This window comes from Caretta caretta, chromosome 6 (genome assembly GCF_965140235.1).
Source record: "Caretta caretta isolate rCarCar2 chromosome 6, rCarCar1.hap1, whole genome shotgun sequence".
Classification (NCBI taxonomy): Eukaryota; Metazoa; Chordata; order Testudines; family Cheloniidae; genus Caretta; species Caretta caretta.
This window is the reverse complement of record NC_134211.1, coordinates 130116075-130143308: the sequence shown is the minus strand read 5'-3', so window position 1 is coordinate 130143308 and position 27234 is coordinate 130116075. Positions and strand designations below refer to the sequence as shown.

The 27234-nt window shown below is 42.3% G+C and overlaps 2 protein-coding genes and 1 long non-coding RNA gene across 8 annotated transcripts in view; 2 read left to right on the top strand and 1 right to left on the bottom strand.

The window, feature by feature from the left end:
- Positions 1-4436: 4436 nt before the first annotated feature.
- On the bottom strand, positions 4437-23284 carry KLHL28 (kelch like family member 28). 6 transcript variants are annotated; one of them, XM_048852028.2, is made up of 6 exons: positions 23135-23284; positions 19010-19115; positions 16296-17194; positions 11840-12283; positions 9291-9499; positions 4437-8571 (listed from the first exon to the last, which is right to left on the bottom strand). In XM_048852028.2, exons 2-6 carry the CDS (start codon positions 19049-19051, stop codon positions 8408-8410), a joined length of 1758 nt encoding a protein of 585 aa, XP_048707985.2. In that variant the 5' UTR covers positions 19052-19115; positions 23135-23284; the 3' UTR covers positions 4437-8407. The 6 variants fall into 6 exon arrangements, with proteins under 6 accessions (XP_048707985.2, XP_048707986.2, XP_048707987.2 ...); XM_048852029.2 differs by lacking the exon at positions 23135-23284 and adding an exon at positions 22109-22724; XM_048852030.2 differs by lacking the exon at positions 23135-23284 and adding an exon at positions 22113-22724.
- LOC142072605 (uncharacterized) lies at positions 14034-16302 on the top strand. The gene is made up of 3 exons (XR_012669130.1): positions 14034-14164; positions 14938-15077; positions 16130-16302. It is a non-coding gene; the product is annotated as an uncharacterized LOC142072605 (long non-coding RNA).
- A 392-nt stretch (positions 23285-23676) lies between the features above and the next one.
- The window catches only part of TOGARAM1 (TOG array regulator of axonemal microtubules 1), an 86254-nt gene continuing 82696 nt past the window's right edge, over positions 23677-27234 (top strand). Inside the window, exon 1 of the mRNA XM_048852021.2 lies at positions 23677-25461. Coding sequence (XP_048707978.2) covers positions 23677-25461 — 1785 coding nt within the window. The remainder of the gene's footprint in view (positions 25462-27234) is intronic.

The window sequence follows — 27234 nt, the reverse complement described above, 5'->3', positions numbered from 1 at the left end:
GCTCCCTGCCCCCTTACCCAACCCTCCTCCCAGCCCCCTTACCATGCTGCTCAGGGCAGCGTGTATGGATGCTGCGCCGCCCGCTGGAGCTCGCAGGCCCACCCCCTTATCAGGCTGCTCAAAGCGGCAGGAGCTGCCCAGCTGCCCAGAAGCGGTCCAGAGCGCTGGTGCCATGGCATGCTGAGGCTCTGTGAGAGGGGGGAAGGTGGGGGAGAGGCTGGGGGAGCTCAGGGAGCTGTAACAATTTTTAACGACCGGTTTGCGCGAACCGGCTCCAGCTCACCACTGGTCTGGGTGTCCCTAAACCTGTGACTGCAAGAAACTGCTACTGGATGACTGCAGAGGTATCACTCAAAAATTTCCCTGTTCCGGTCATTCCCTCTGAAGCATCTGGCACTGGCTATTGCTGGAAGGCAGGATACCAGGGTGGATTTGATTTAAATCAAATCTATTTAAAGCACTAGGCAGGAAGACTCGATTTAATCATGGATTTCTACATAAAAGTGCATTCTTGTTGGTTGTTATAACTTTAATACATATTCTTCACAACGCCGAGATAGATGTAGGTTTCATTTTTAGAAGGTACACACTGTACATTTTTTAAGTGATTTATTTTGAAAACTTTTCAGATTAGTTTTACACTATATCAGAAAATGACTGATTGGTTATTCATTTACCAAAGGTAACTGAAGCAGATAGTTCACCTCTCAATGACTTCATAAATATCTCTAATTCAACAGGTTAATCATTAATATTTGGAGGATTTTCTTGCCATGCTGTATTAGGAGGACATCACCAGACAAACATTTCAATTGTTTTATTTAACTAAAACAACAACATTATGTATTCTGGATTTTTTTCTTTAACAGCAAACATAATATTTTAACAAAACAAGCATATGAATTTTTGAACTTAAACATTCATATTTTTTAAAATCAGGTTTGTTTTTGTTAAAATTGTTTTAAACTAAAATAGTTAAATGAAATATATATTTTTTAAAAACAAAAATTAAATCGACTGTCAACCAGGTCAACATCAGAAACTTAAAATATTGGCTTCTGCAGCTAACTCAGTCATCTTCACCTTCATTTTTCTGTTTGTTCATAATCTGGCTAAGGAAAACAAGCTTTCCTGCTTTTTCAGGTCCCAAACGATTTCTCAATTTGGAATGAATTAGTCCAAAAGGAAGAAAATATTCTTTCTACACCAGCAGAAGCTACTGCTGTTAGAAGTGAGATCATCACTTCAACAGTCTCTGAATCCAAGTGCTTAAGTGACTTCCACCAGTTCACTGCTGTGACTTTCTTTAAAACATCATCAGCAAACATATTTCTTGAATGGTTCACCCTTAGCTCTGAAGTTTATATAGTTGGCATTATAGAGGGATGATTGCTGGATGTCCATATCATAGCCAACTCCTCTTCAGCAGTTAAGGTTTGACCTTGGTTCCGAGTATTGACAATATCTACAAGAAAATGAGCTGGAGACAGTGCTTGTCCCATTCGTTTTTTTTAATGCTTGTAATTTAACTCTGTCATTGCATATTTCTCTTTTTCAGATCTTCCAAATTTCAACAGCATCAGCAATAAAACAGCTATTTCCCTGCATTTTGTGCAAGGCTACGGAAATAGGCTTCAGGGTACTCAGCATGTGTTCAACCTTTCTCTTAAGCCCAATGTTGGGAACTTAGGCTGTGACAGTGCCATCTATTTTTTCACAATTTTGTTCACAAACTGTCATCAGATTAGGCCAGTTCTTGATACAGTGCTCAAAACAGTCCACTACGGAGTTCCTTCGCATGTCTTGTAGGAGAGTTAGCTTGGTTCCTCCCACTTTTTTCAGAGCAGCTGCTGCAAAGTGATTGTTACGAGAAGTATTTTGCAATTTCAACAACATTAGCCTTTATTTCTGGAACACTGAAGTCTTTGGCTAGGAGGTGCATCAAATGAGCACTGCAACCGTATGTTATTGGCTTGGGACTCTCTTCACTCTCTTCTAAATAATTTCTTCTCATCTTGGATACATTTGCAGCATTGTCTGTGACCAAGCTGCGTACTAAACATTTGAAATTTTTTTCAGTTTGTTATAGCTTTTACTGCACTTCTTGTAAGTATTCTGCTGTGTGTGCATTTCCTGATGTAGCAATTGTTTCTGTAAGGAAGACATTCCTTTCTTCTGTTATCACACAAACACACACAACAGCATCATTGTGAACATTGCTCCACCCACGAAGACTCAGGTTAACGACTTTATCCTCTAAACCCTTTGCACACTGCTCAGTTTCGCTTTCATACACTTTATCCAGCAATTTGCCTGCAACATCCACTCTGTTGGGTGGACCGTATCCTGGTCTTAATGACTGAACCATGTTAATAAAGTGTGGGTTCTCAATCATACAGAAAGGAGAGTTTGTTGCATAAGGAGAGTTTTTTTCATCAGTTACCTCTTTTTGTAATCTGCTGGTTCTTATAACAAACTAAGGTTGTTTCTGGATGATGGAGATTTTTTTTTCTTCTTTTTGCTACAGGTGATATATACTGTCGCTATGTGACATACATGATGTGACTGAAACACTATCATTGGCAGATAACCCTGAAACTATAGAAAATGATGGTGATCTTGAAGGTGGATAGTTTCAGAATCCTGTTGAGGATGGATTCTCCTAAACAAAGTAAGCCAATGCAGTTATTTCATTATTACCATACTCCTCATTTAGTATTAATCATTGCATTCACTGACATGCAGTACTACTTTAAAGGTTTCAGAGGAGCAGCTGTGTTAGTCTGTATCCGCAAAAAGGAGGACTTGTGGCACCTTAGAGACTAACCCATTTATCTGAGCATAAGTTTTTGTGAGCTACAGCTTGCTGTAGCTCATGCTCAAATAAATGGGTTAGTCTCTTAGGTGCCACAAGTCTTCCTTTTCTTTTTACTTTAAAGGTGAAATTGTAAAAGGAAGCTCTGCCTATTTTGGCTGTTTATTTTTTATCACAACTGCATCTAAAATGACAGTACCATAGAGTAACAACTATATTTTTTGCTCAAACATGAGAATTCAAGAATAGTCCAGAAGACAGGCAGTCCGTAAGAAAGAAGTATGAAATAAAAAAGTTTACCAACCTGAAGATCCTGCATGTTCAGATATGTTCCTTTCATCATCTTCAAGTACACAAATTTGCAGAGGGACGATAGGGTTGAAGTCTTATTTCTCACCTCTATATATTATTTATTTAAAAACATTTTTGCTGTTAACAAGCACGTTATCTCTGGAGACACAAATCCACAGTTTGAGAACTGCAGAACTAAGCATCTCCGATGGTATCTTCTAGACTGAGCACTGAGTCCCATTGCATAGATAGAAAGATTAACCAAAATAGTCCATACAGAAGCCCCTGGAACCCCATAAAATTGGGTCCCTAATCCTTGAAACATTGGAACTCATTTACAAAACTTTAACCATTACATGAATATATTGTCTCATATTATAGAATTAGAATTTATAATCCCTATTCCATGAGATATCTTTGAGCGATAATGTATCTTAATTAAAACTAATTTTAGATAGGTTTTTTCCTCAAAAAAAGCATTTTATCAAAAAATCAGATTGAAATAAAAAAATCAATTTTTTTTTTTTTAAAAAATCATTGATTTTTATCCACCCTGTCAGAGCATGAACTTTGCATCACAGAAAGCTTTATCAGGATACGTAAAGTTCTTCCTGAAATTAGGTTTCAGGTAGGAGTCTTCACGTCTGCAGCCTTGCTATGGAGCATAGGAGGGAAAACCCCTCTCCTGTACTTGTTGACACATTCACAGGTGGGTGTGTGCTTGCTGCACAGAACAGGAGTGGGGCTTACTCCTACGCACCTTGTGAAGTGTGGGGGACAGGGCATTACAATGGGACAAGACAAGCAGAGACTGTAGAATTTTTCTCTCTGATTAAAAAAACTTTCATATTTTAAAAATGTCAACTGAGCATGTTAACTGTAAGGTTTACACATACAAAGAACAATGCACAACTTTTTAACTCTGCTGCCTTGTGTGCATGTCTGGTTATTCACACGACATATCAAATATTGTCTTTTATGTGCATATGTACACACACAGAGATCAGAGTGTCATTTGAGTGAGTGATGCATATGTGTCAGGAGGGGTTACAGTTACAGGGGTTACAGTTTTAAGACTATAGTACAAAAGCCCCCTCTGAAGTGGCTTTTGAGAAAGGACTCAAAAAGTAGCCCAGCAGACAAAGGTCAGGAAGCAGATTTCTGAAAATTATTCTCTCTCTCAGCTTAATCCATGACTGGGAACTGGGACCTCAGACCTAAATTAAGCCTCAAACCCCCTTAAGGGACCAAATCACATAGATGTCTTATTTAAAAGTAGGATTAAAGCCAGCGTGCATTTGCATTCACCATCCACCATCCAGCCAAAATGTAAAAATAAAATCCTTTTTCCCTCAGATTTATTTAGTAAACATTTCACATTAAATGAAATACTGTTACAACAAATTGTTACAGAGCATTATCACAATAGCAAACACACATTGAGAACACTATTAAGAACAAAATTGCAAGTTATTCAGCAGTTTTTTCTTGAACTCAAATGCCACTTATGTAAACAATAATGAAAACAAAATCCTGCTGCTAAAAAAGGTGTACACATAAAAACACTGTACATACACAGAATTACATTTCTCATCTGAAACTCACAACCAAATCACTCCTCACAAGTCAGAGTACAATACAGTACTCACTCTACAATGGTTCCAAATCCTGCTAAAAGTTAAAATTCTCCTTGGGTTTAAAGTACAGCACAGGACATAAGGCAAAATATAGGAATTATCATCCAGTTCTTTGAGTTTTAATTAAACATCAGGAATTTAAGGCAAACTTGGAAATTTTTGCATTGTTTCATATAAATAAATGAGGACTTACAGATGACAAATTCACAAAAGCAACACTTAACTACCTCCGTAAAACAGTTAGCTATTTGGAACATCAGAGATGTATATTGGACACATTTGTCCCCTCAGAGATTCAAACAGGATATTCCAAAATCAAAGCATTTCTAATAGCAATGACTGTCAGGAAACTTGCATATGGCATTTTATTAAGTTTCTTCTAAACATGTGAGTGAAAATCCAATGACTTATGCATATATAAACTCACACCTATTTCAAAGTGCTTCTAAAAAAAATAATTTTGAGTGATTAAGAAATAGAACTGGATGATAATTTAAAGTTGTATGACATCTTATTTGAAGGTCTTAACTTTTAGATTGCATGAAAGATGGTACAGGCTGTAATAGGTTTATTTCTTTTAACTGCTAAACTGATTGTTGCATCAGATCTCCCTAAAATGGAGCACTTCGGTGAACAGCACAAGCAGCGCCCAAAACAGAAAATGAATATGCCATATTTATTAGTTTATATGATCTCTAAACTTGATAGACGTACAGCATATGTGAGTATTCTGCATCTTACATTGATCCACTTCTATGAATATCCAATCTAAACAGATCTGCATCTAGAAACAGCAGGATTTTTCATTAACTATTACTTCTTCCGTTCTTAACATCAAACCTGCATACTGAAACGTTACTTAGGTTAGTAGTACTCTAAATTTAGCAATAGGCTGCATTAACCTCAGCGTCATGTAAAGTGGTAAGTCTATTTAACAAATTAATTTCACTATAGCCTAAATAAAGGGAATAAATGTACATTGCACTTGCAAAATGCTTTGAGATCACTAAACGAAAGGCGCTAGCTAAATATTGACAAACCATCACCATACCTGTTAGGTATGCACTGTTGTCTTTTTATTGATGCCAGACCACTTATGTCTGTATCTTGTGCCACTTTCTACACATGAACTTTGTTTACTAATGAATCAAATGAGACTTAAGTCTGTATTTTAAAAAGCTGCATTCATGGAGTACTCTTGTAATTAATCAAACTCCTAAAAAATTCAGTACATACTGAATTACAGAAAAAACTTGTAGCCACTTCAAGGCATAAACTCAAACAAACACTGTTTTGCAAACTAGGTTCTTGACCATTTTTATCTCCTTGTTTAGATGGGGGATAAGATACTCCTTAATTCACAAAAATGAATGGTATCGCTATGAACTTGTAACTGGAAAGCAAAACAGCATATGTAAACATTCAGCTTGGGTATTTACTTGAACAAAATGAAAAGGCAGCCTAGACAGCAGACTAACATGATTTTGGTTGTGACTTGTTCCTAAAATTGCTTTTCTCCGCACAAACTCTCCATGTACAACAATAGAGCTACCTGTCTTCTATCAACAGATCAACTGGAATCATTCAATTATGCATTATTGCTATGTAACTAGAATAAGCAATAGGTCATTCAAATAAGCAGCATATAAAATGCTAAATTTGTCCATTGTATTTGCTTACAAATCCTGCTGAATTCTACCAAGTTAGTAAAGCATGAAGACTATTTGCAGGATTTCATAATTTGTGCAAACATTGGTAAAACATGATTTTTTATGGTTAAAAGACAGTTCTCTCATTGTTTAAATCCGAATGCTAGCTTATGGAAGAACAAGGAAAACTGCAGTTTGCCTGGTTGCAATTAGTTTTACAGAAAAATAAATTTAAGTACATCCAGGACACCTTATTTTATGTACTTATAAATGGCTTTTTAAACAACTTTGTCTAACATTATTGCACTTTCAAGAATAATAGTATGTGGATTTTAAGAGTGAGGGGAAACATACATTGGATTATTATGTTAAAATTGGGAAGGAGGGGCGGGGGTGGATGGAAATAATCCCAGAAGCAGAAAAATGTATCAAGTACCAGAATTGGCAAGTATAAGTACAAATATTAGAACAGAATGCAAGATAAACGTGATTCCTTGTTTAAAACAGAAAGAAACATTTTGTAAAACATACTCTTGCAACCCAAAATAATATTTATTCAGTTATTTATTTTAAATAAATGGTCATCACATAACCACCTCAATTTTTTATTTATCCACCCAAAGCTTAACTAACTGTAGGGCCATCACTGAAGTAGACTTCTTCAGATTCTGGTTTATCAGAAGAAACAACCTTCAGGGTTCAGTTACAAAGATATGTGCATAGTATAAATAACCATGCCCAGTGCTTTTTATTCAATGTGATATTTTTAAAGGCAAAACTTGTCTAAAGAGGCAGAGATTCACTCTTCATCCAGTCCATATTTAGAAACTTTGTGAAAATAGGAATATTAAACTAGATCAATTGAAAAAATTAGAGTATGTTGTGTTATTACTGACATTTTTCATAGGCACAAATTAATAAAGCAGATAGAGAGAAACAAATACACTAGAGAACAATCAAAACAAATCATGCTTTATGCATACTGCACTAAATTGGTAACAGCCTTGTGGTAAATCCTACATTTAGCACCATTTTGATACCTGAACACTCTGTAAAAGCAATCACACATTCTTAAAAAAATAAAAGTTACAAGGAAATATGAACACAAGTCTGCTAGGACCAAGGATGGGATGGACACATCTTTCTAAATATTTACACCTACGCTGTGAACTCTGCTGTGCTACTTAAGAAAACCAAGACATTGTTGATGAATTAACCATTTAAAATTGTCTTTGTATTATGATTACAAGCACATTGCAGACCAGGTAAGTAATTTCATCTGGCATTAGTCTGTCCACAACAAAAATATAGGGGGAAGGTTAAAACAAGTCAGTTGATTGCAATTTGTTTTAATAGGTTCAAAATTATAATAAAAGGCATTAAACTTACCTTGCAAATGTATTAATTTAAATAGTCACCCATGATAATTATCCCCAGCCCAAAACACATTAAGCAGGTAACGAAGGAGTGTACAGGCAACATACTATGGCATTTATTATTTACAAACCTTGAGATTCAGAAACAAGGCAGCCCTTTAGTTACTATTCATAAAAAAGATCATGAAGCACTGGCATTTTCTCAAAATGAAGACACAGCCAGACAACTATTAACGAACAGCCCAGTCATACGACACACTCAAAGGCCTCTCATCCCTCGCACAGTAAACTGCATGTTTCATAATAGGAAGAGGTAAAAGCTCTAAAAAGTGAAAGGATACACTAGGTTTTCTAACCCTATCCCAGGTATCCTAATGTTAAGATAACCACTTCATGCCAGTCACAGGATGCAGTCCATACCCTAGATTGGCAACAAGTTTCCATTTGTTTTGTTTTGTGTAATTAACAATAACCAAGGCCAATTTTTGAAAAGAAAAAAAAAATCCAACTCTGTCAATCAAATATTCACCCCACTCCTCCAACTCCAGAAAATGCAGCTTATGGTCTCCATGAATTGGGCATCTTTTCAAGCGGAAAAAGTTCCATCTTCACATTAGGTCCATGAGTTCACACTTTTCATCAAAGTGCAGTCAAACCAAAATTGCATCGACAGTACATCATACCAGCAGAGTCCAGCCAAGTATCTGAGATAGGGTCATATTTCTGTACGGTGTTCAGATAGGATGACCCTGAGTGACCTCCAACTACATAAAGGTGGTTATCAATTACAGCTGCACCAACTCCTATTAAAGGGAAAAAGATGCAAAATTAATTAATTTTTGCTAAATAATATTTTTATTTTTAACCATCTAAAATGGTGTTTTTAAAAAAGGCTGCATGTGGGTGAAAAATCTTTGCCCCTTCAGATCTGTGTCTCCTTTCCTGAATCACCCTGCACCCTCCCTCAACACCTGACCCTCTTTTCCCAGTCAGACCAGGAGGAAGGGATATGCACTGCTGAAACTGAAATGCCTGTCCACAACCAGCTGCTTAGGATAGTTCTATTCCCATTTTTAGCCTCGTTCATAAAGATATTAAAAAATGACATTTTCTACATATCAGTAGTAGTTATTGTTTTTATATATCTTGGTCAAGATTCTGCCTTCCTTTGGTTGAAAAGTATCTGAGTCCCCAGATAGTCCACACTGACTTCAAACGGTCTACTTGTGAATAAGGTACTACTCAATGTGAGTAAAAGTAGTAGAATTGGGCCTTTTATTATAATTAGATCAGGAAAATAAATGCTCTTGTAATGTATTCAAACAAAAGTTAAATCCAATATTTAGTCAGTCATTCTTTCACACGACATTACATTATTTCAGTGATCTTTAGTCTACTCAGGGAAAAGAGACAACACTCTGAAGGCCAGGTCCTGCATTCTTCTATATAAAGTCAAATGGCAATTTTGTCTCTCAGGACACCAGGAAAACCTCGACATTCTCAGCATTTTACACATTCCTACCTGTTCTGGGTTCCTTCATAGGTCTACACACCGTCCACTGATTTTGATGTGGGTCATATCTCTCAATGCTTGACAAGTGAGACACCCCATTGTGTCCGCCCACTACAAAAATGAACCCCAGCATGACAGCAACACCAAAGTTTATCCTTTTGTCTGCCATTGAAGCTACTGTCTCCCAGGAGTCTTTACTTGGATCATAACGTTCCATGCTGCAGATACAAATAAACAACTTGTAAGTCTTGGGTTTAATGACATTTGTTTGCACCGAATTTTATACCACAAGAGACTTATCTGCATTCATCAGGGATTCCTAGCTTGCTTCTGTCTACTAAAAAGTTTGCTCCATTATATAAGGCAACAAGAAAAAATGTTTAGGGTAATGGAAAAATTCTGCATTATAGCTTCTTTTCACCAAGGCTGGCACAAAGAAGCTCTGAAGCCAACATACTCAACAACAGAAGGATCAGCCCCTCTTAGGATCCTCCAGCAAAGAATTGGCATAACTGAAGATTCAGCCCACAATATTGCCAAAAACAATTTAAAAATATTCCCTCATGGCCAAACAATATAGTTCTGCCTGTACTCTGAGGTTATCAGATTACGGTCATAACCACAGGATACATTTTGACATGAAACAAGACAGAGTGCGGGGCTGAGGGTTCTTGTGAAGGACAAGTGCAATTATAATTCAAGTAACCACCACCACCAGGTAATCTGAACATTTCACAACTCTGCAATGGAATTTAACCGAAAAGTCTACCAGGCTCAAGATTTCCCCATCTTGCTACAACACCATCTGAGACTGGAAGGGGGTGGGGGTGGGGATGGAAATGGGAAAGGAGTATTCGTCAAGAATGGCAACACAGGGGTTGGAACTGAACAGTAACGGAGGATGGGACATGTCCTCACTTCAGGGTAAATTTGAAAGTAACATGCAGCCCCACGAAACATACCTGTCCAGCACTGGAGCTGTACAGAAGACAGTAGTTACTACAGACATAGGAATGCAGCCATCCCGTACCAGATGTGCCGCGCCCGTGGCATGGGGGGGAAGGAAAGAGAGAGGAACAGGGAACCAGGAGTAGTAGTGCACTGAAGGCAAGGAGCTTATTTAAACATCAGCCAGCTTACTTGATCTTCCAGGGCTTGTATGAGCCTGATGACCATGTCATAAACAGGGTCCATAAATAGCGAAAAACAAAGCCACTCAATAAAAAGCTTTAAAAAAGGGAATCTAGAAATATCTGTCACAATTTCAGTAACACCACAACTGTGAGTGATACTAACAATTCCTTTGTGACAAAGGAAGAGCTGTTCATGGCCCTAATCCTGCAGCCAGATCACAGATTTCAAAAAATTTAAGACCAAAAGGGACCATTAGATCACAGAGTCTTGACCTCCTGCATAACACAAACCATTAAATTTCAACCAGACACCCCTAAATTGAGCCCAATGATGTTAGTCGAAAGGAGATTAAACTGTCATGTGCCACAGGCAGGGAACAGGGGACACTGAGGTGTCAACAATACTGTTGCAATGGTTGGGAACTGATTTGACAGGAGATGCCCAGCAGCAGGTGATCCCTGCTCCATGCTGTTGATGAAGGTAAAAAACCCCCAAGGTCCCTGGCAACATGACCTGGGGTAAAATTTATTCTTGAGCCCAAATCTGGTGATCAGTTAGAGCCTGAGCATATGAGTAAGACACGCCAGGCATCTAGAAAGAAGATTCTCTCTATCATATCAGAGGACTGATCCACCCAATCTGCTGTCCGGCCTCCAGTTGACCAATCTGATACTTCAGAGGAAGGCAAAACAAACCAACACACATCTGGTCAATTGTGCATCAGGAAAAAAAAAAATCTTCCTGACCCTGCAGATGACTGGCTGAAGCATGAAATTTGATTATAGTTAGCGTGTTAACACTGAACTACAAGTGTTATGAGCATGGTGAGGGCAATGCAGGCAATCCTGTTCTTGCCATGGCCCAGGAAATAAAGGAATGTATACGGGGATTCACGGACAGAAGGGATCATGGACCAAGATCCATGTGGTGAGAAGCTGGAAACTGAATGGAGCACTGACGACTTCAATGGAACTCCTTATGGGTACAAGATTCCATCCATGGGGATCTGAATGCAGGACTAGGGCCTGTGACTGTGTGTGGTTTTGTGCTCATCCCCTTTTACTGGAACTTTATTGTTAAACTAGTCTAAGGCTCCAGTTCAGCAAGATACTTAAGTACAAGCCTTTATATAGACTTACATTTTCATATTGTTAGCATCAGAACTTTAAGCATATTTTTCTCTTAAGATTTGTATAAAAGAAGAGCTGAGCTCTTAGCTAGAACACTTCAGTTGTATACTGAAAAAAGATTCCTCAAATGAATTCTCATGTTGATGCAACAGAACAATAACTAATGAGGCCCACCGTGGATTACCACTGATCTTGCTTAGAAACTTACAGATGGCTGCTGATCACAAGGTAAATATTATCACTGGTTTTCCAAGTTCACACTGTTTTCATCCGGCAGACCTCACGAGTACGTACCTGTCCATATGGGCAGGACCGTAGCCGCCGATGGCGTATATCATCCCATCCAAGACAGCCGCAGCAAAACAACTTCTTGTTTTACTCATTGGGGCCACTGGTTGCCATTCCTTAACCTTTGGAATGTATTTCTCCACTGACTGTAAATAAGACTGCCCATCATAGCCACCTAAGGCATACAGTTCTCCTGCTAGAACCACGACGCCAAGAGTACTTCGGCTCTCATTCATTCTTTCAAGAGATGTCCAGGTATTTGTATCAGGATCCCAGCATTCCACTGAACTTTCATGTTTTCGGTAATTGATGCCTTGACACATGTGGGTTGCAATCCCTCCTACAACATATATTTTCTGGTCCAGGACACATATTCCAAATTCATAGCGGGGAATGCTAAGAGGCGCCAGACCTATCCAGGAGTCTTTCTGGGGAAAATACATCTCAACACTGGAGAGGAAATAGAGAAATTGGATTAGGTGAACAGACTTTACTCTTTAAAGCTTTGCTAAGTCCCACCAAGTAGTATTTATTTGTTAAAGACTGAAATGTATGTTCCATACCTGTGTACCTTCCAGTGGCTTTAATGGGAGTTGGATCAGGCCTTAAGTGATCCAGATCCAAGAATACGGAGTATTTCACACTCATTGATTAATGTGTATGAGGGAGTTATTTGGTGAGGTAACTCTTCCTCTGTATATACACAGGTAGGAAGAGAAAATTCCCGAAAGTCACCATGAAATATATTATCATAGAATCATAGAATATCAGGGTTGGAAGGGACCTCAGGAGGTCATCCAGTCCAACCCCCTGCCCAGAGCAGGACCAATCCCCAATGTTTGCCCCAGATCCCAAATGGCCCCCTCAAGAATTGAACTCACAACCCTGGGTTGAGCAGGCCAGTGCTCAAACCACTGAGCTATCCCTCCCCCCCCAATCACTGTATGGTCACCAAGACCAGAAATCTGCTGGCAATTGGTGTTAAAGTTGCCATGGGAAATCCAGCTTCAACAGTCTCTGGGACAGCTTCAGACCCCAAATGAGACTTCAGTGATCACAGCTGGATTTTTCCTAGACCTTTATTTCTTTGACAGTTACAGAGTCCAGCAACCTCAGTCTTCTCAGAAGGGTTCAAGGCAGATGCTGATAAAGATACAACAGCAAATATTACAACTCTGCTGTCCTGCAGGAGAAAGCATTCCATGCTGCAGAGTGGTGGGGCCCATTTTCAACTAGCTGCTTGTGGAGCAGATATCTGCATTTGCTCTTCCCCCAGCTACCTTTCACCTTGAATTTATTAGAAAAGTTAAAACAAATAAATAGAGAAACAAATAGCTCTTTATGTCCAGATGGATTGTTTAAACTCAAGGACTTCAGTTTAGTCAATTACAGTAGGGAAGAGGAAAAGCTCCTTATTCCACTCATTTGCTAAAGGCTTGAGGACAGCTGAAAGCAATGGATTTCCGACAAAAATATTGGGAAGGGATAGTCTTACAGTCAGTACTTCACTGTGGGAGTTTGCAGAAGAACAGCTCCAGAGAGAAATATCAGAAAAGTACACTATTTGATTTAATAGAAAGCCACAAAGTCTCAATTAAAATACCTCTGATCCTTAAATCTGAGGAACTGACAATTTCCCACCCCTGACTGTCTTCTGTGCCAATAGTGGTTTTCAATCATCACTTTGCTTCAGGAAAGCTATGTTTTCAGATCAAATTTGGGAAAGTTAAGAAATACAGTTGTATCTACAGTAAATCATATGTAGATTTACAGATTATATATCAAGAAAAAATAATTACCTCAAAAATTAAAAACTTAAAATGACATGCTAAACTTTTCTTTAAGTCATGTAATTGTAGGAGTTTGGTTTCAAGTTATTTAATAGGATACTAACCGAGCCTTTCTACTCTAAGAGATGGTCTGAATTGTGACAGATATTACAACCCCATCCAGTATCTTTAAGTGCCATTGTATTAAATTTATAAATGATTTATGTATGATTGCATTCTACTCCATGGGGGAGGGTTACCAGAGCTCATACAGGAAATAAAAACAGTGTGTGTGTGTGTTGGGGGGGGGGTGATTAAGGCCAGTCACTAAGACTAAACAATTCTAGAGAGGTTTGCATATGCTGGTTGAAACTGAGTTTTCCAAAGACAAGACAAAGAAGGGGCTTTTGGTATAAAAGGATGACCTGGAACTGAGCTACAGGACCTTCTCTCTGATCCAGAAAATGGACAGGACCTCCTGACCAAGGGCCCCAATCCTTGAGGAAGGGCTGGAAAGACTTTGGCCTACTAGAGATCCCAGAAGACTGAAGAGTAACCTCTGGTAATATTTTAGCACGCATATCAGAATTCTGGTTGTTTTTATGTTTTCTCTGTAATGCTTTTACCTTAAGAATACACATGTTTTGCACAGAGTGAGCTGTGCAGTAACTGACAACACACTGTTCATAGCCCTGGGAAAGAAAGCAAAGCACAGGACCAGCCTTTGGGCAGACTGGCTTGCTGGGATATCACAGCGTGGGCAGGGAGCTGTGCAGCCTTAAAACCCCAGTCAGGAATGACAGTGACATGGATCTCCACTAAAGACAGGTGACAGTTGGGAGCTGGAAACCATATGTGGGTATCCTCAAGGGACCATGGAGGGGGAATACAGGTGCAGTTACCAAGAAACTGTGACATGAATACTCTATCAGTCAACAGTATAATAAGGCTTAATGTTTAGTGTTAAAGATACACTATGAACCACAAAACAAAACACCACATTACATTTGTCTGAAAACGTTATAAGCCAGTGGTTCTCAAAGCCGGTCCACTGCTTCTTCAGGGAAAGCCCCTGGCACGTCCCTTGGCCCGCGCCGCTTCCTGCAGCCCCCATTGGCCTGGAGCAGCAAACCGCGGCCAGTGGGAGCCGCGATCGGCCGAACCTGCGGACGCAGTAGATAAACAAACCGATCCGGCCGCCAGGGGCTTTCCCTGAAGAAGCAGTGGACCGGCTTTGAGAACCACTGTTATAAGCAACCCCGAACAATACCAGAACTGGAAAACACCCCAAAAGAAGGCATGTTTCTCTCTCTCTCTTTTTTTTTTTAAATACAGTTTGCTTTTGGCACCTGACACAACTCAGAGATGTATATAGAATATGACCACTGGGGTCTATTCATAACAAAGGACCAGTGCAAGCTCTCAATTACCCTGTCTCTAAAGTGGTGAGAAATTACATTTGTCTCCCTCCTCAGGTAAGGATATGAGCCCTTGTTCAAAAGAAAGACTGTGTAGTGTACATAATCAATCATTTACAAGCGAGCCTTATCACATCTGGCTTCTCCTAGGCCATGGGGGTGACAGCAGCTGTTACTATTAGTGCTGCATCATCTTCCCCTCCCTCTTCCAAGCATTCACTCTCATCCAATTCTAGCTCTGTGCTTTGGAGCATGTTCAGTGCAGATAGAACGTTATATTGTAGCAACATGCTTCTAATAAGCTATACTTCAGAGGCTAACATTGATCCTAAATCTTGTTGGATTTTCATGGGGACAGCAAAAGGCACATTTCTGGCCCCAACATCATCCCACTGCCAAATTTCAAGTTCTTATTCCAAACATTTGAGGAACTACAGCTCTTAGATTATCCAACCATTTATCTGAATTTAGCAAACCTAATTTCCCCCCCCCCCCCACCATCTCATTCTTAGAAAAAACAGAACTGTTTTTGCTAATGCACACGAAGTTTGGAAAATTTCAGATGAAGTGGTTTTAAGCAACTGAAAACAGAGGATTATAAGTATAAAGCAACTTTAACTAAAGGTGTAGCCATACTACTTACAATCAAGGATTCAAAGCACTAAAAATGTAATTTAAAAAGTTATACCATCTCAAACATCATTTGAAAAATAAGAGAGTTAGCAGTCCCAATGATACATCCTGGTTAACTACGAGGTCTGTTTTATCAATAAGGTTTTGTGGGGCACACATCTATGATACCTAAGCTACATTTTTTACTATTTGGCAATCTAGAATGGTGATTGGGGAGAGTAACAAAAATCGTATACACAGTAAAAACATGAAAGGGTACCAAGGCAAAAACGGAGTGAAAATAACTGTACGGTTAACAAATTTCATATTTAAATACAAGCACCCCAAACGATCTACTAAGGCTTTGCAATATTTTACATTGCAGAAAAGTTCTCAGCACAAATAAAGAACATGTACCAAGGAAGATCATATATAAAAATAAAGAGCACAGTATGCTCAACCCTGTTTCTCTGACATTTTGTAAATTTGATTTTTAGTCATTTGGGTGCTCATGAAAGGAGCTGATTCACTGACAACCTCAAGACTGAAGCCCTTTAATTACAAAGTAAACAGTTACAACCCAAAGACTGTCTCGACCCTGACCTGGAGGACATGTTAATGCATGGCTTCTTAACACCACTTAGTGTCACCAATACTCCTTACCTTTCCAAACAAGCAAACAGTCCAGCTTTTCCTCCTACAGCACAAAGTACTTTGGGAGCACACCGTGGTCGTGTCATCAACACAGTCTGATGAGAAAGTCTATGCTCAGGCATAAAGTGGTATTTCAGAGCTTCATTCAGCAGATGTTTACAAGTATGGTCATCACGAATAAGATGGTTTGCCTCGTACAACCTAGTAAGAAACTTAACGCTCAGCAGTGGCAACCGGACACAGTGTAGCAGCTGTGCTAAGTACTTCTGTCGCTCTTGCACATCGTACTTGATCCAAGACTCCAGTGCATAAAAAACCGTCTCTTCTGTGACAACATTCAAACAGTCATTTGAAACAATTTCATCTAATTCAGCATGTGTAAGCTCAAAAAATTCTTCAGTCTGACAAACATCTTCAAAATTCTGACAAATGTATTTGTTCGCAGCCAAGTAGAGGTCATGGCAGCCATACGTCTCTGCGAAACGAGAAATCCCAATGCAATTGCCAGGGTCTAGCTGGCTTTCAAGAAATGTGCAACATTCCTTTAGTACAAGTTTGATCTGAAGAAGATTTGCAGCTGGAAGAAGTGACTCTACGGTGTCCTGCGAGATGAATACAGTCCCTGTGTATGCATATTCCACTATAGCCTGCAGTGCTGCCTCGTCAACACACTGGAACTCTACCTCGGAGTTCTCTTTCTTTGAAAGATTTCCAGTGAACATGGCTTTGAAATACGGGCTGATGCTAGCAAGTACCACTTTGTGTGCATGGATCTTGACATCGCCAACTCTAAGGATAATGTCACACAGCTCGTGATGTTGGCGAAGGAGGTTCAAGCCCTGCAGAAGCTGTTCAGAATGTAAGTGGGTTAAGTTGGCAAGCATGTAGGTTGGAGACGACTGGTCCATCTGTGACGAACAAAATTTTAAATATGTTACTCAGCCTTTTATTTTAAAGGGTTTCATTATCCATTTTACTTAAGCCTCTTAAATCATTAAACAGACAACATTTAAAAAAAATCAAATTTATTTTTCATCTTTCATGCTGTTATTTTAATTATTGTATTATGCTCCAATTGGACAAATAAAACAAATGTTTTTCTTTCTGATTTTCACAAACTAGCAACATGCTTTTTTATGCACATTAATTTAAAGTCAAAGGTATTATTATATTTTTTAAAAAGTCTTTCCTTTACAGAATTTGTATTTTGGGCCTTACGTACCTGATAGTGTGTTTAAACTGGGATTTTGCATCAAATATACCCTCAACACAACCACAGTGGTGGAATAAAAACAATTAAGAGACCATGGTCATTTTGGACAGAACTTATCAAAGAAATATGATTTGCAGATCACTGCCCTTTTCGGTCAGGTTGATGCACAAATGCCCTCGTTTGAAGAAACCTGCCTAATATCCAGTTGAACGCTTCAAAGTCAATGAGCTGTACTGATAATTCTCTTTAGTGAATACAGTAGAACCTCGGAGTTATGATCACCTCAAGAATGGAGGTTGTTCATAACTCGGAAATGTTCATAACTTTGAAGAAAACATTATGGTTTACAACTGAACATTGTCTTAATATAGCTTTGAAACTTTACTATGCAGAAGAAAAATGCTGCTCTCTCTTTATTTTTTAGTAGTTTATGTTTAACACAATACTAGACTACTTTTGCTTTTTTCTTTTTGGTCTCTGCTGCTGCCTGACTGTGCACTTCTGGTTCCAAATGAGGTGTGTGGTTGATTGGTCAGTTCATAGCTCTGAGGTCCTACTGTACTGAGCAAACCTTGTGAAGAGGAAACAATTACTACACATGTCCTTGGAGGAAAGCAGGTGCCATGAACTCTTCAAAATTTAATATTCTGCAAGGAGGTTCAATATCTTCCTCCTCCTTTCCCAGGAGCATTTGGGAGGATTCATTATTTAATATTTCGAACGTGCTTTGAAAAGTTCTCAAACATTACTAAATTAAATTATTGTAGTTTTAGAAAAGAATGGGAGTGCTTATTCCAGAATCTCTTATTTCAAAATCATTTCTAACAAACAATTATAAGGGGCCATTCTGCCTACAAAACTATTTTTCTTATTGTGACAGACTGACAATATCTTGAACAAACCTTACAGAATTAAGATAAACTTTACTGAATTAAATTAAACCTTATTGAATTAGGATTAATACCTCTGAGGTACTGTGTATTAAAAATGCAATTGTGTGTTATTTTGGCATTGTACATACCTTCTCTAGAAGGGAGAGGGGATGCTAATGTACTTCCTCTGTTATCAACCACTTGAAGCCACCACCTTGGAGAGGCTCACATATATTAGTTCAGATTGGATTCTCCTGGGACCAAAGGCCAAAGAAACGGGTTTTGAATAATTAGCCTAATTTTAAACTGGCTCATGGGCTTTCTTCCTGAACCAACAAATGGATAGGAACCCGGTCTACAAAGAACCTCAATCCTTAGCGTAGCGTTGAAAGGACTGGGTGCTTTTTCTGAGCTGAAGTTGTAATGAATTTGTAACCACAAGACATCCCCCCTTGGGTGGGAGGTTGGAGGACTGCTCCTGCCAGAATCCATGTTAGGATGTCTGTAAGCTTATTAGCATGTGTGTAGACTCTTTTATTGTTTGTCATATGTTTTCTTGGTAGTGCCTTTTACCTTAAGAATAAAGAAGGCTTGCATAGGAAGTGCTTTGTGGTACCTTATAACTGTAGCAAATGTACCTGTGTTAACCGTCTCTGAATAGGAAGTAAGCAGGTGTCCATCAGCAGCCTGTCTGTGCTGGGGATAACACGGTGTAGGCAGGGAACCGCTCAGCCTGGCAAAACCCTGGTCAGAAGGTAAAGAGACACGTTTCCACAGAGAAAGGCAATGGCTGGGGAGTTGGAAGCCTGAGAGTGGATGTCCAGGCTGAACCATTGAAGGGGAAATACAGCTGCAGTTGCACTGAACTGTGACATTTATTATTTATTAAATAAATATAACACCCCTAGACTCTATCTTGAGTATAATTCTGCTTGTTGTTTTTCATAAACCACAGAAGTAATTCTTTTGTTTACTTTTGTATCGCAACCAGAATTATTAAATTTGTGGTGGGGAAAAAGTGTCAGGCTGCTAAAAACTGAGGTAACGGAATTTCCTTCTCAGATAATGATTTGACAGATTCTACCCTTTTAGGCTACATCCAGATGTGCTTTACCAGTCTATCTACCAGCAAAGTGCTCCTAGTGAGGATGCAACTATACAAGCTTTATACCAGTATAATAAAACCATCCCCTACAAATGAAATAAACTGGTAAAAGTGCACATATCCTGGCACAGCTGCATGCATGCTAAGGGCTTCTGGTTGCACAAGCTAGGCAGTCAGGAATCACACATCTTTGTACCCCTGACCAATACAGCTCTTCGGGCAGAAACCTGTAGTGCAGACCTAGCCCTGCACTCTGAAAGCCCACTGAAATCAATGGGTTGTGAGGCAAAATTTGGCCAAATCATTTTAAATTCTGATTTCGCCATCATTATCCACTTATTCATGCACAGCTGCTCCCAGCATCAGCCATAGGGGTTATGCACAGAGGAAAGAACAGACTTCTAAACCTAGATATTGTGCATAAGAAAGGATGATGAATCAACTAGAAGGAAACATTTTAAATTGTAAACTTTTCAAGCATTCCATTAACGTGTCCCCATTGTTATACTACACATTTTCACCTCTTGCTTGTTTAGCTTGTTTAAATACAATGGCAGAGACAGATCCGCTCTTGTTCATGACCCCAGATAAAATACATATGAACCTTGTGCCCATCAGATTTCTGAATTTTAAATAAATCAGCTTTTCATTTGTTAAACTGACTACAACGCATTATCATTTTACTTCTTGTAAACTGGTACTAAAAAGTAAGGACTTGTGGTCACTGGCAAGTTTCTCTTCACCACTTTTATAACTCCCTGACACCTAATTTGCACAGCAGAGCACCGATGAAGTGCTGAATCTGGAGGGAGACAATTATCTGACAATGTTTAAATATAGAACATAGCAGTCGCTAGCAAAGAGGTGAAGAATTACAACCAAAGTAAAAACAATTTTGTGCAGGAAAATACACAAGTTTACCCCTTTCCTATTATAATATTGTATAAAGTTTTTAAGAAAACCCTTCATCACAATTCTCTGAAAACAAGATTGTGACAACTGGTCACTGAATTTGCAGTATTCACAAGCTTAGTGATGCAATCTAGCAGCTAAAACCCCTGCTTCTTTTCTTTTTACTTCCTTTAGTTAAGTGTATTTGTTTACAGAGATTATATTTCTTTGCCTCACTTCCTAATTTTACTCTACAAGTATACAGAATCCAACAGACACACAAAGCTAACAACATCCTGAAAGACTATGGCTAGAGAACCAGAATCATTAGTGTGATATGGAATAAGTCCCAGATCCTGCAAAAATGTGTTCACGTAACTTTGCGTGCGAGCCGTCCCACAGAATTAAATGTGACTACTCACATTTGTGTTTACCACACATAACAAAACCAGTGATCTTCAAATAAACAACAATACAGATTCTGTGCGCATCTTTACTTAGTTTGTTAGCCATGAAGTCAGAACAAGGTACAAACAGGGCTTTTGCCACAGGCTCCGCTCCAAAGCCCTGGGTACAAAAACAACAAGGAGTCCGGTGGCACCTTAAAGACTAACAGATTTATCTGGGCATACGCTTTCGTGGGCTGGAACCCACTTGCATCCCACAAAAGCTTATGCCCAAATAAATCTGTTAGTCTTTAAGGTGCCACCGGACTCCTTGTTATTTTTGTGGATACAGACTAACACAGCTACCCCCGCTACTTGAGAACAAGGTAAATTCACTAGTCATAGAAATGTGCCTATTCAAATAACTTGCACTTAGCAAAGCGTGGTAGTGTTCCTATAAAACACTTAGATGAACTGTTGAGTCCTAGTCACTTCTAATGACAAAAATTAAAACGGAAGTACAATAAATACCAACAGAATTATTGTTAGGAATGTCATGATTATATTGGAAAAGTTATATTAAATTTGCTTGACCTATAAATTATCCCCTTTTCACAAACAATATTATATAATGACCCCCATTATCTATATGCAATTTTCTTTACATGGGAATAATAGGAAGTAAGGACCTGGAATAAGCACTTGAGCCAAGGGAGCTTTGAAATGCCTCCCCCAAATCCTCATTTGTACCATAAAACCCTAGAATCACAGCACATGACCATCAAGGCCTTCTCCTGTCCAGGAGAGGCTTGTTCCCTATTGGCACATTCAAGAGCTTCACCAAGTTTAATTTTAAATTTCTTAAGCAACCACAAGTTGTGTGTCAAATTACAATGAAAAAAAAATGCCATCCCCAACACTGTGTAGCATAAACCTTCTTGTTTGTGCTTCTTAATTTTATTCTAACTCTGATATAGACCATAATATAGAAAAGGGAATATGCAACAAATAAGCCACCATTTCAGACAAGTTTACTGCTGAAGAAATTAACAGGCTGGGTTAGCCTCTTATTTAACTCTCTCCAGAGGCACAGCTTTGGAAAATATGCTAGAAGGACACACGTGGCCTTTTGGTACCACTGTCAATACAGAGATATTATTTGTATTGTAATCTCCTCAAACTATGGATTAGTTGAGACCTGACAGGCCTGTTCCATTTCTAGGTTCTATGAACAAATCATAGGACACTAAAGACAGAACTACGTTTGTCCCCTCCAGACTGGATTACTGAATATTCTCTACTTAGGGCTATTCTTAAAGACAACTCTGAAAATTCAATTATAACAGAAGGCCTACCTACTTGGTGAAGTGTACTTGTTTTGCCACCTCCGAATTGCTTCCCCATCTACTTTTGGGTAGAATACAAAATGCTGGGTTTGGTCTAAAAAGCCTCACTGGTAACGTGGCCATTTTCCCATGGAACATGTTTCATCAGAAAACACCGATTCATCAAAATGTTCCATGAGAACGAGACAATTTTGACAAAAAGGTTTTCAATGGAATCCTGCCTCATTTTCCGCCAGCTCACCCTCCTGGCTCCTTGGGAGCAGGGGCTCCCAGCAACCCTGGCTCCCAGCACAGTCTGGGGGTCCCAGCCTGGCCGGCTGCCGCAACTCCGGGGGGCTGGGGGAACCTTGGAAACGTTTCAAGCAAGTCAAACTGAAGCACCGTTTTGACTTTTCTCAATAAAGTTTCAGCCTTTCCCTTCTGCAGGAAGTTTCATTTATTTTGGAATGTCCCACGGCAAAGGAATTCGGTTTGGGACCCGGGATCTAGCTTTGGTTTATAGGTTGCCTTCCTACTACCCATCACCTCGGTGTCTTCTGGGAGCCGAGGCAGGGCTGCCCGCGCTTCGCAGGTCTGCAAACCGGAGGACCGGCGCGGGGCGCGCTCGGCGGGCAGCGCCTGCCTGGGACCCCGGCTCGCTCGGGCGCGCCTCCGAGGGCGGCGGCGACAGGCTGCGGCCCAGCGGCACGAGGCGCTGCGAAGCTGGGGCGGCCCAGAGGCTCGGGGGACGGTCCCTGACCCGAGGGGGCGACAGGGGCGCGCCCGGGACGGGAGAGGGGCGCCGCGGCACGGCCCGAAGCCGGGGGGCTCACGCGGGCCGGAGCCGCGTACCGGCTGGCTCCTCTCCGGGAGCGGCCCCGCGCCCGCGTGGCGAGCTGGTCTCCCGGAGCCGCTCGGGGCCGGCGGGCGGGGGGGGGCGCAGCCCGGCTCGGCCACCGGGGGGCGCTGTTCGCCGCACACGGGGCTCGGTTGCGGACGGGGCTCTCCCTCCCCGCCCCGGGGCCCGGGGGCCGCTCCGCCGCAGGCTCGGCTCACCTGAGTCATGAGGGCGGCAGAGGCCGGGACGAGACCGAAGCCGGCGGCGGCGGCGGCAGCAGTAGGCCCCGTCGCCTCCTGTCAGACACCAACACACAGCGGCCTTGCGTCACTTCCGGGCACCCAAACCCACGGCTCCGGAGCTTTGCCTTCCCAACGGCCATTTCGGTACAGCCGCCATCTTGTGGGTCACATGACACTAGCCCGCCGCCCCGCCCCCCGAGGAGGGACAATGGCGCCTCACCCTCGAGCTCCCGGAGCCTACAAATCCCATAGTGCTCTACGCTGCCCTTTCCGGCAACAAGCAGCGTCGAGACGTGCCTTGGGACGGTCACGTGATGCCCTCCCCTGGCGGGCGGCCATTTTGCCACGCGCTCTGGGGATGGGGGGCGACGCGTTGGTTCCGTCCGCTCCGCCCACTCCACCTGCGGCCGCGCTTGGTTGAGGCCGCGCAGGCGCAAGGCGGCCCCTGGAGACCGCGATGTTTTCCTCTCAGGCCGGTTCCAGCCGCTGCCCGGGGACGCCGCCGCCGCCGCCCCCCCATGGCCGCGGCCCTCGCCCTTCCCCCGCAGGCGGGCAGCATGGAGGCCAGTGAGCGCGGGGCCGGCGGGGACACGCGCGCGCCCCAGGGCCGGGGCTCGCCGGCCGAGCGGGAGCGGGAGCGGGAGGCCGCCCTGCTGCAGCAGCTGCTCCGCCGCCGCGGCCCCGAGCCCGGCCCGGCCCTGTCGGCGGCCGGCGGCGAGGAGGGGCCGGGGCCGGGGCCGGCGCCGGGCGAGCTGCCGCTGGCCGAGCTGGTGCGCGGCCTGCGCGGGGAGAGCCCGGCGCTGCGCGGGGAGGCGCTGCGGGGCCTGCGCCGCCGCCTCGCCCGCCCGGGGCCCGGCGCCCAGGCGCTGCGGGCGCTGGTGGAGCACGGGCTGGAGAGCGCCGAGCCGGCGCTGCGCACCGCCACCGCCCTGCTGCTGCCCGCGCTGCTCGGGCCGCCGCTGCCCCGCGGCCTGGACCTGGGCGACCTCACCCTCAGCCTGGCCCGCAAGCTGGGCGCGCCGGCCCGGCCCGGGGGCGGCCCGGGGGAGGAGGCGGCCGCCGCCTTCAGCAGCCTCCGGCAGCTGGGCGAGACGCTGGGGCCCGAGCGCTTCCACGGCTACCTGGGCCGCCTGCCCTCCGCCCTGCGCGGCCACTACAACCGGCTGCGGGAGGCCCGGCTGGGCGAGGACCTGTGCGGCGGCGGGGACACCGCGGGGGCCCGGCCCGCGGAGCAGGATCCCCTGAGCACCAACCTCAAGTTCGGGCTGATCCCTCACGAGCTGCACGGCCGCCTGCTGGACCAGGAGGATTACAAGAACCGCACCCAGGCCGTGGAGGAGCTCAAGCAGGTGCTGACAGATGCCGCCTCCGCCAGCCTGACCTCCACGCCCGCCCCCAGCCTGCTGGGGCTCATCAGCTTCCTCTACACCCTTCTGGACGACTCCAATTTCAAGGTGGTACATGGCACCTTGGAGGTGCTGCACCTGCTGGCCCTGCGCCTGGGCGAGCGGGTTCAGGCCTACCTCGGACCCCTTGTGTCGGCCGCTGCCAAGGTGCTGGGTGACAACAAGCTGGCCATCCGGCAGGAGTACAGTCAGCTCTTCTGGTGCTTGATGAAGGCTGTGGGTCCCCAACAGGTATTGTGCCTGCTACTGCAGCCAGAGCATCTTCAGCACAAGAACTCCAAGGTCAGGGAGGAGGTGGTGAACATCTGCATCGGATCCCTGCTCACATACCCTAGTGAGGACTTTGACTTGCCCAAGCTGGCGTTTGGGTTAGCACCAGCCCTGGTGGACAGTAAGCGGCGGGTCCGCCATGCTGCCCTGGAGGCCTTTGCGGTGTTGGCCTCTTCCATGGGCTCAGGCAAAACCAGTCTCCTCTTTAAGGCTGTGGATGCTGTTGAATTGCAGGACAACGGGGACGGGGTGATGCACGCTGTACAGGCCAGGCTGGCCAGGAAAACCTTGCCTAAGTTAACAGACCAGGGGTTTGTGGAGTATGCTGTGCCCATGCCATCCTCTGCCCATGGCAGGGGGGTCCATCTGCCCCATGGAGCAGACACAGATTGGTTGCTGGCAGGCAACAGGACTCAGAGTGCACACAGTTACTGTGGGGATCATACAAGGGATGCTACCCAAAACTATGGCTCTCACAGCCCCTATACTGATCAAGGGATATGTCCCAGAAGGGTTTTAAGTGCAGGTAAAGGAAAAAACAAACTGCCTTGGGAAAATGAGCGAGCTGGAGGCACAGGAGGAGGCTGTTCAGGAAACCAGACACCCTTTACAAAGGGCATAGAACAGGTATGTACACTACTTCACTTAACACTTTTTTCCTAAAGGCCCTTCCATACAACGATCTCAGAGCTCTTTGTAAACATTTAATGAAAGAAGTTGAATGTTTTGATCTAGGTGATATTGCTTCTGTGTCAGATAAGGAAGCTGACATGCAGAAGCCAAGTGAATTGCCAAAGTCAAGTACGGTCTATGATAGAGTTAGGAATAGTAAAAAACAGATTTCCTGTCTTTAAAAACCAATTGTTTTTTTCCTCAAGAGGAAACTGGTCAGTTTCCTTCTAAGTGCAAAAGCTTTTCACATATAAATTGAAAAGGGAACATGACTGTTACAGTGCAAAATAAACTGCTTTGCTTCTGGCTCTTTATACAGAGCTCTGGAGTGCTCTTATAGCCAATGCTTTCCTCAGTAGGCTCAACCACAGAATATTTAAATGTGTAGGTCATGTCAGTAGTTACCTGAGTTGCATTTGACCCTATGAGAGCCTGCATTGAGTAGAAAAGGTTTTAGGTCAGACATAGCTAATACACTCCCACTAATCATAGTCTAAATTTGACCACTTCTCCTTGTCAGACAAACCCTGAATGTGAGCTTATCATCCATAAATTAGTGACCTATCCAAGGTCATCTGAAGTCCCCTCTAGTTCTGCACTAGGCAGCCCTCCATTCTCATGATTTGCTGAATGTTCATGAAAAGTCTGCCTTTCTGCTAAAACTTCTTAAACAGGTTGTTTTGATTTTAGCATGGGTTGCTATCTAGAAAGCTAACTCATAATAAATGCTGGTTAGAAAATCAGTCTTACTGAAACAATTTCCCCACTGAATATGTTTTCCATTTATAAGTTAATTTTCAGTCATGTAGCTATTCTAAGCTCTATATTTTGCTCATATGTTTCAGTACCTTGAGCTTTTCCCCTGAACTAATTTGCTCCACATAAGGGATATAGAACCACTGAGAAATTGAAAAAGGGGGAGATTGATTATGCACAAGCACATTCCTTAATCAGTGTGTATATATTTGTGCTAATATCTGAAGTGATGAAACTTTCAGATTGGCAGTCCTGGGCACTACTGTCATATATTTATCCACAGAACAGATAGTCTAGGTAAGGGTTTCGATGCTGGCCTGCCATCTCTGCGGGTTAGAAGAGATTTCACTCAGTTCTTGTCCTCATTTCTGAGACTAACAATTATATTAATGCTAATTGTGTAGGTAATTGCTAATTGACAGTGTACTAATTGTAAACTGAATCGAGTTGTATACTATGGTATACATTAGTGTCACAAATCTTTCACTTTTTTTAACATTAGGAAACTTTTTATGAATATGGAACTTCAGAAATTACCTCTTGTTCACTGCTTGAAAAGACAATCCTCTCCGTGACATCACAACTGGTTGCTGTGAAATGGTTCCAATTTTTTTCAAGTGAATGTGCTTTCAAAAGTGGACATATTTGATGCCTGTAGATTGGGGAGAGACCTCAAAGGGGAGGTCCACTCACAAAAACAGTGGGCAAAAGTGGCCATATTGACAACACTTGAGACTAAAGGCCTCCATTTAACCACAGAATCAGTAAAGTATGGGCGGGAATGGTGTAAAATTTTCCCACACCACCCCATCAGTCTGCTTGTTTTGACCTGGAGAAACAGCCTCGGATGGTAATGAATTGTTCACTACAATTTCTTCTTCTACACAGAACTTGTGCGGGAAACCTTTAATTTTTTAGCACAAACTTTCCTCTTATTTATCCCACCTTTCTCAATAATGTCATCTTGTACCA

Excerpts from the sequence above, each read along its gene's own strand:
- KLHL28 (XM_048852028.2), bottom strand. The coding sequence starts at position 19,051 with ATGGACACCTGCTTACTTCCTATTCAGAGACGGTTAACACAG. Across the intron at positions 17,195-19,009 it reads TTCAGAGACGGTTAACACAG|ATGGACCAGTCGTCTCCAAC; the intron begins GTACATTTGCTA and ends TGTTCGTCACAG. Across the intron at positions 12,284-16,295 it reads CTGTTTGCTTGTTTGGAAAG|TGTTGAGATGTATTTTCCCC; the intron begins GTAAGGAGTATT and ends TTTCCTCTCCAG.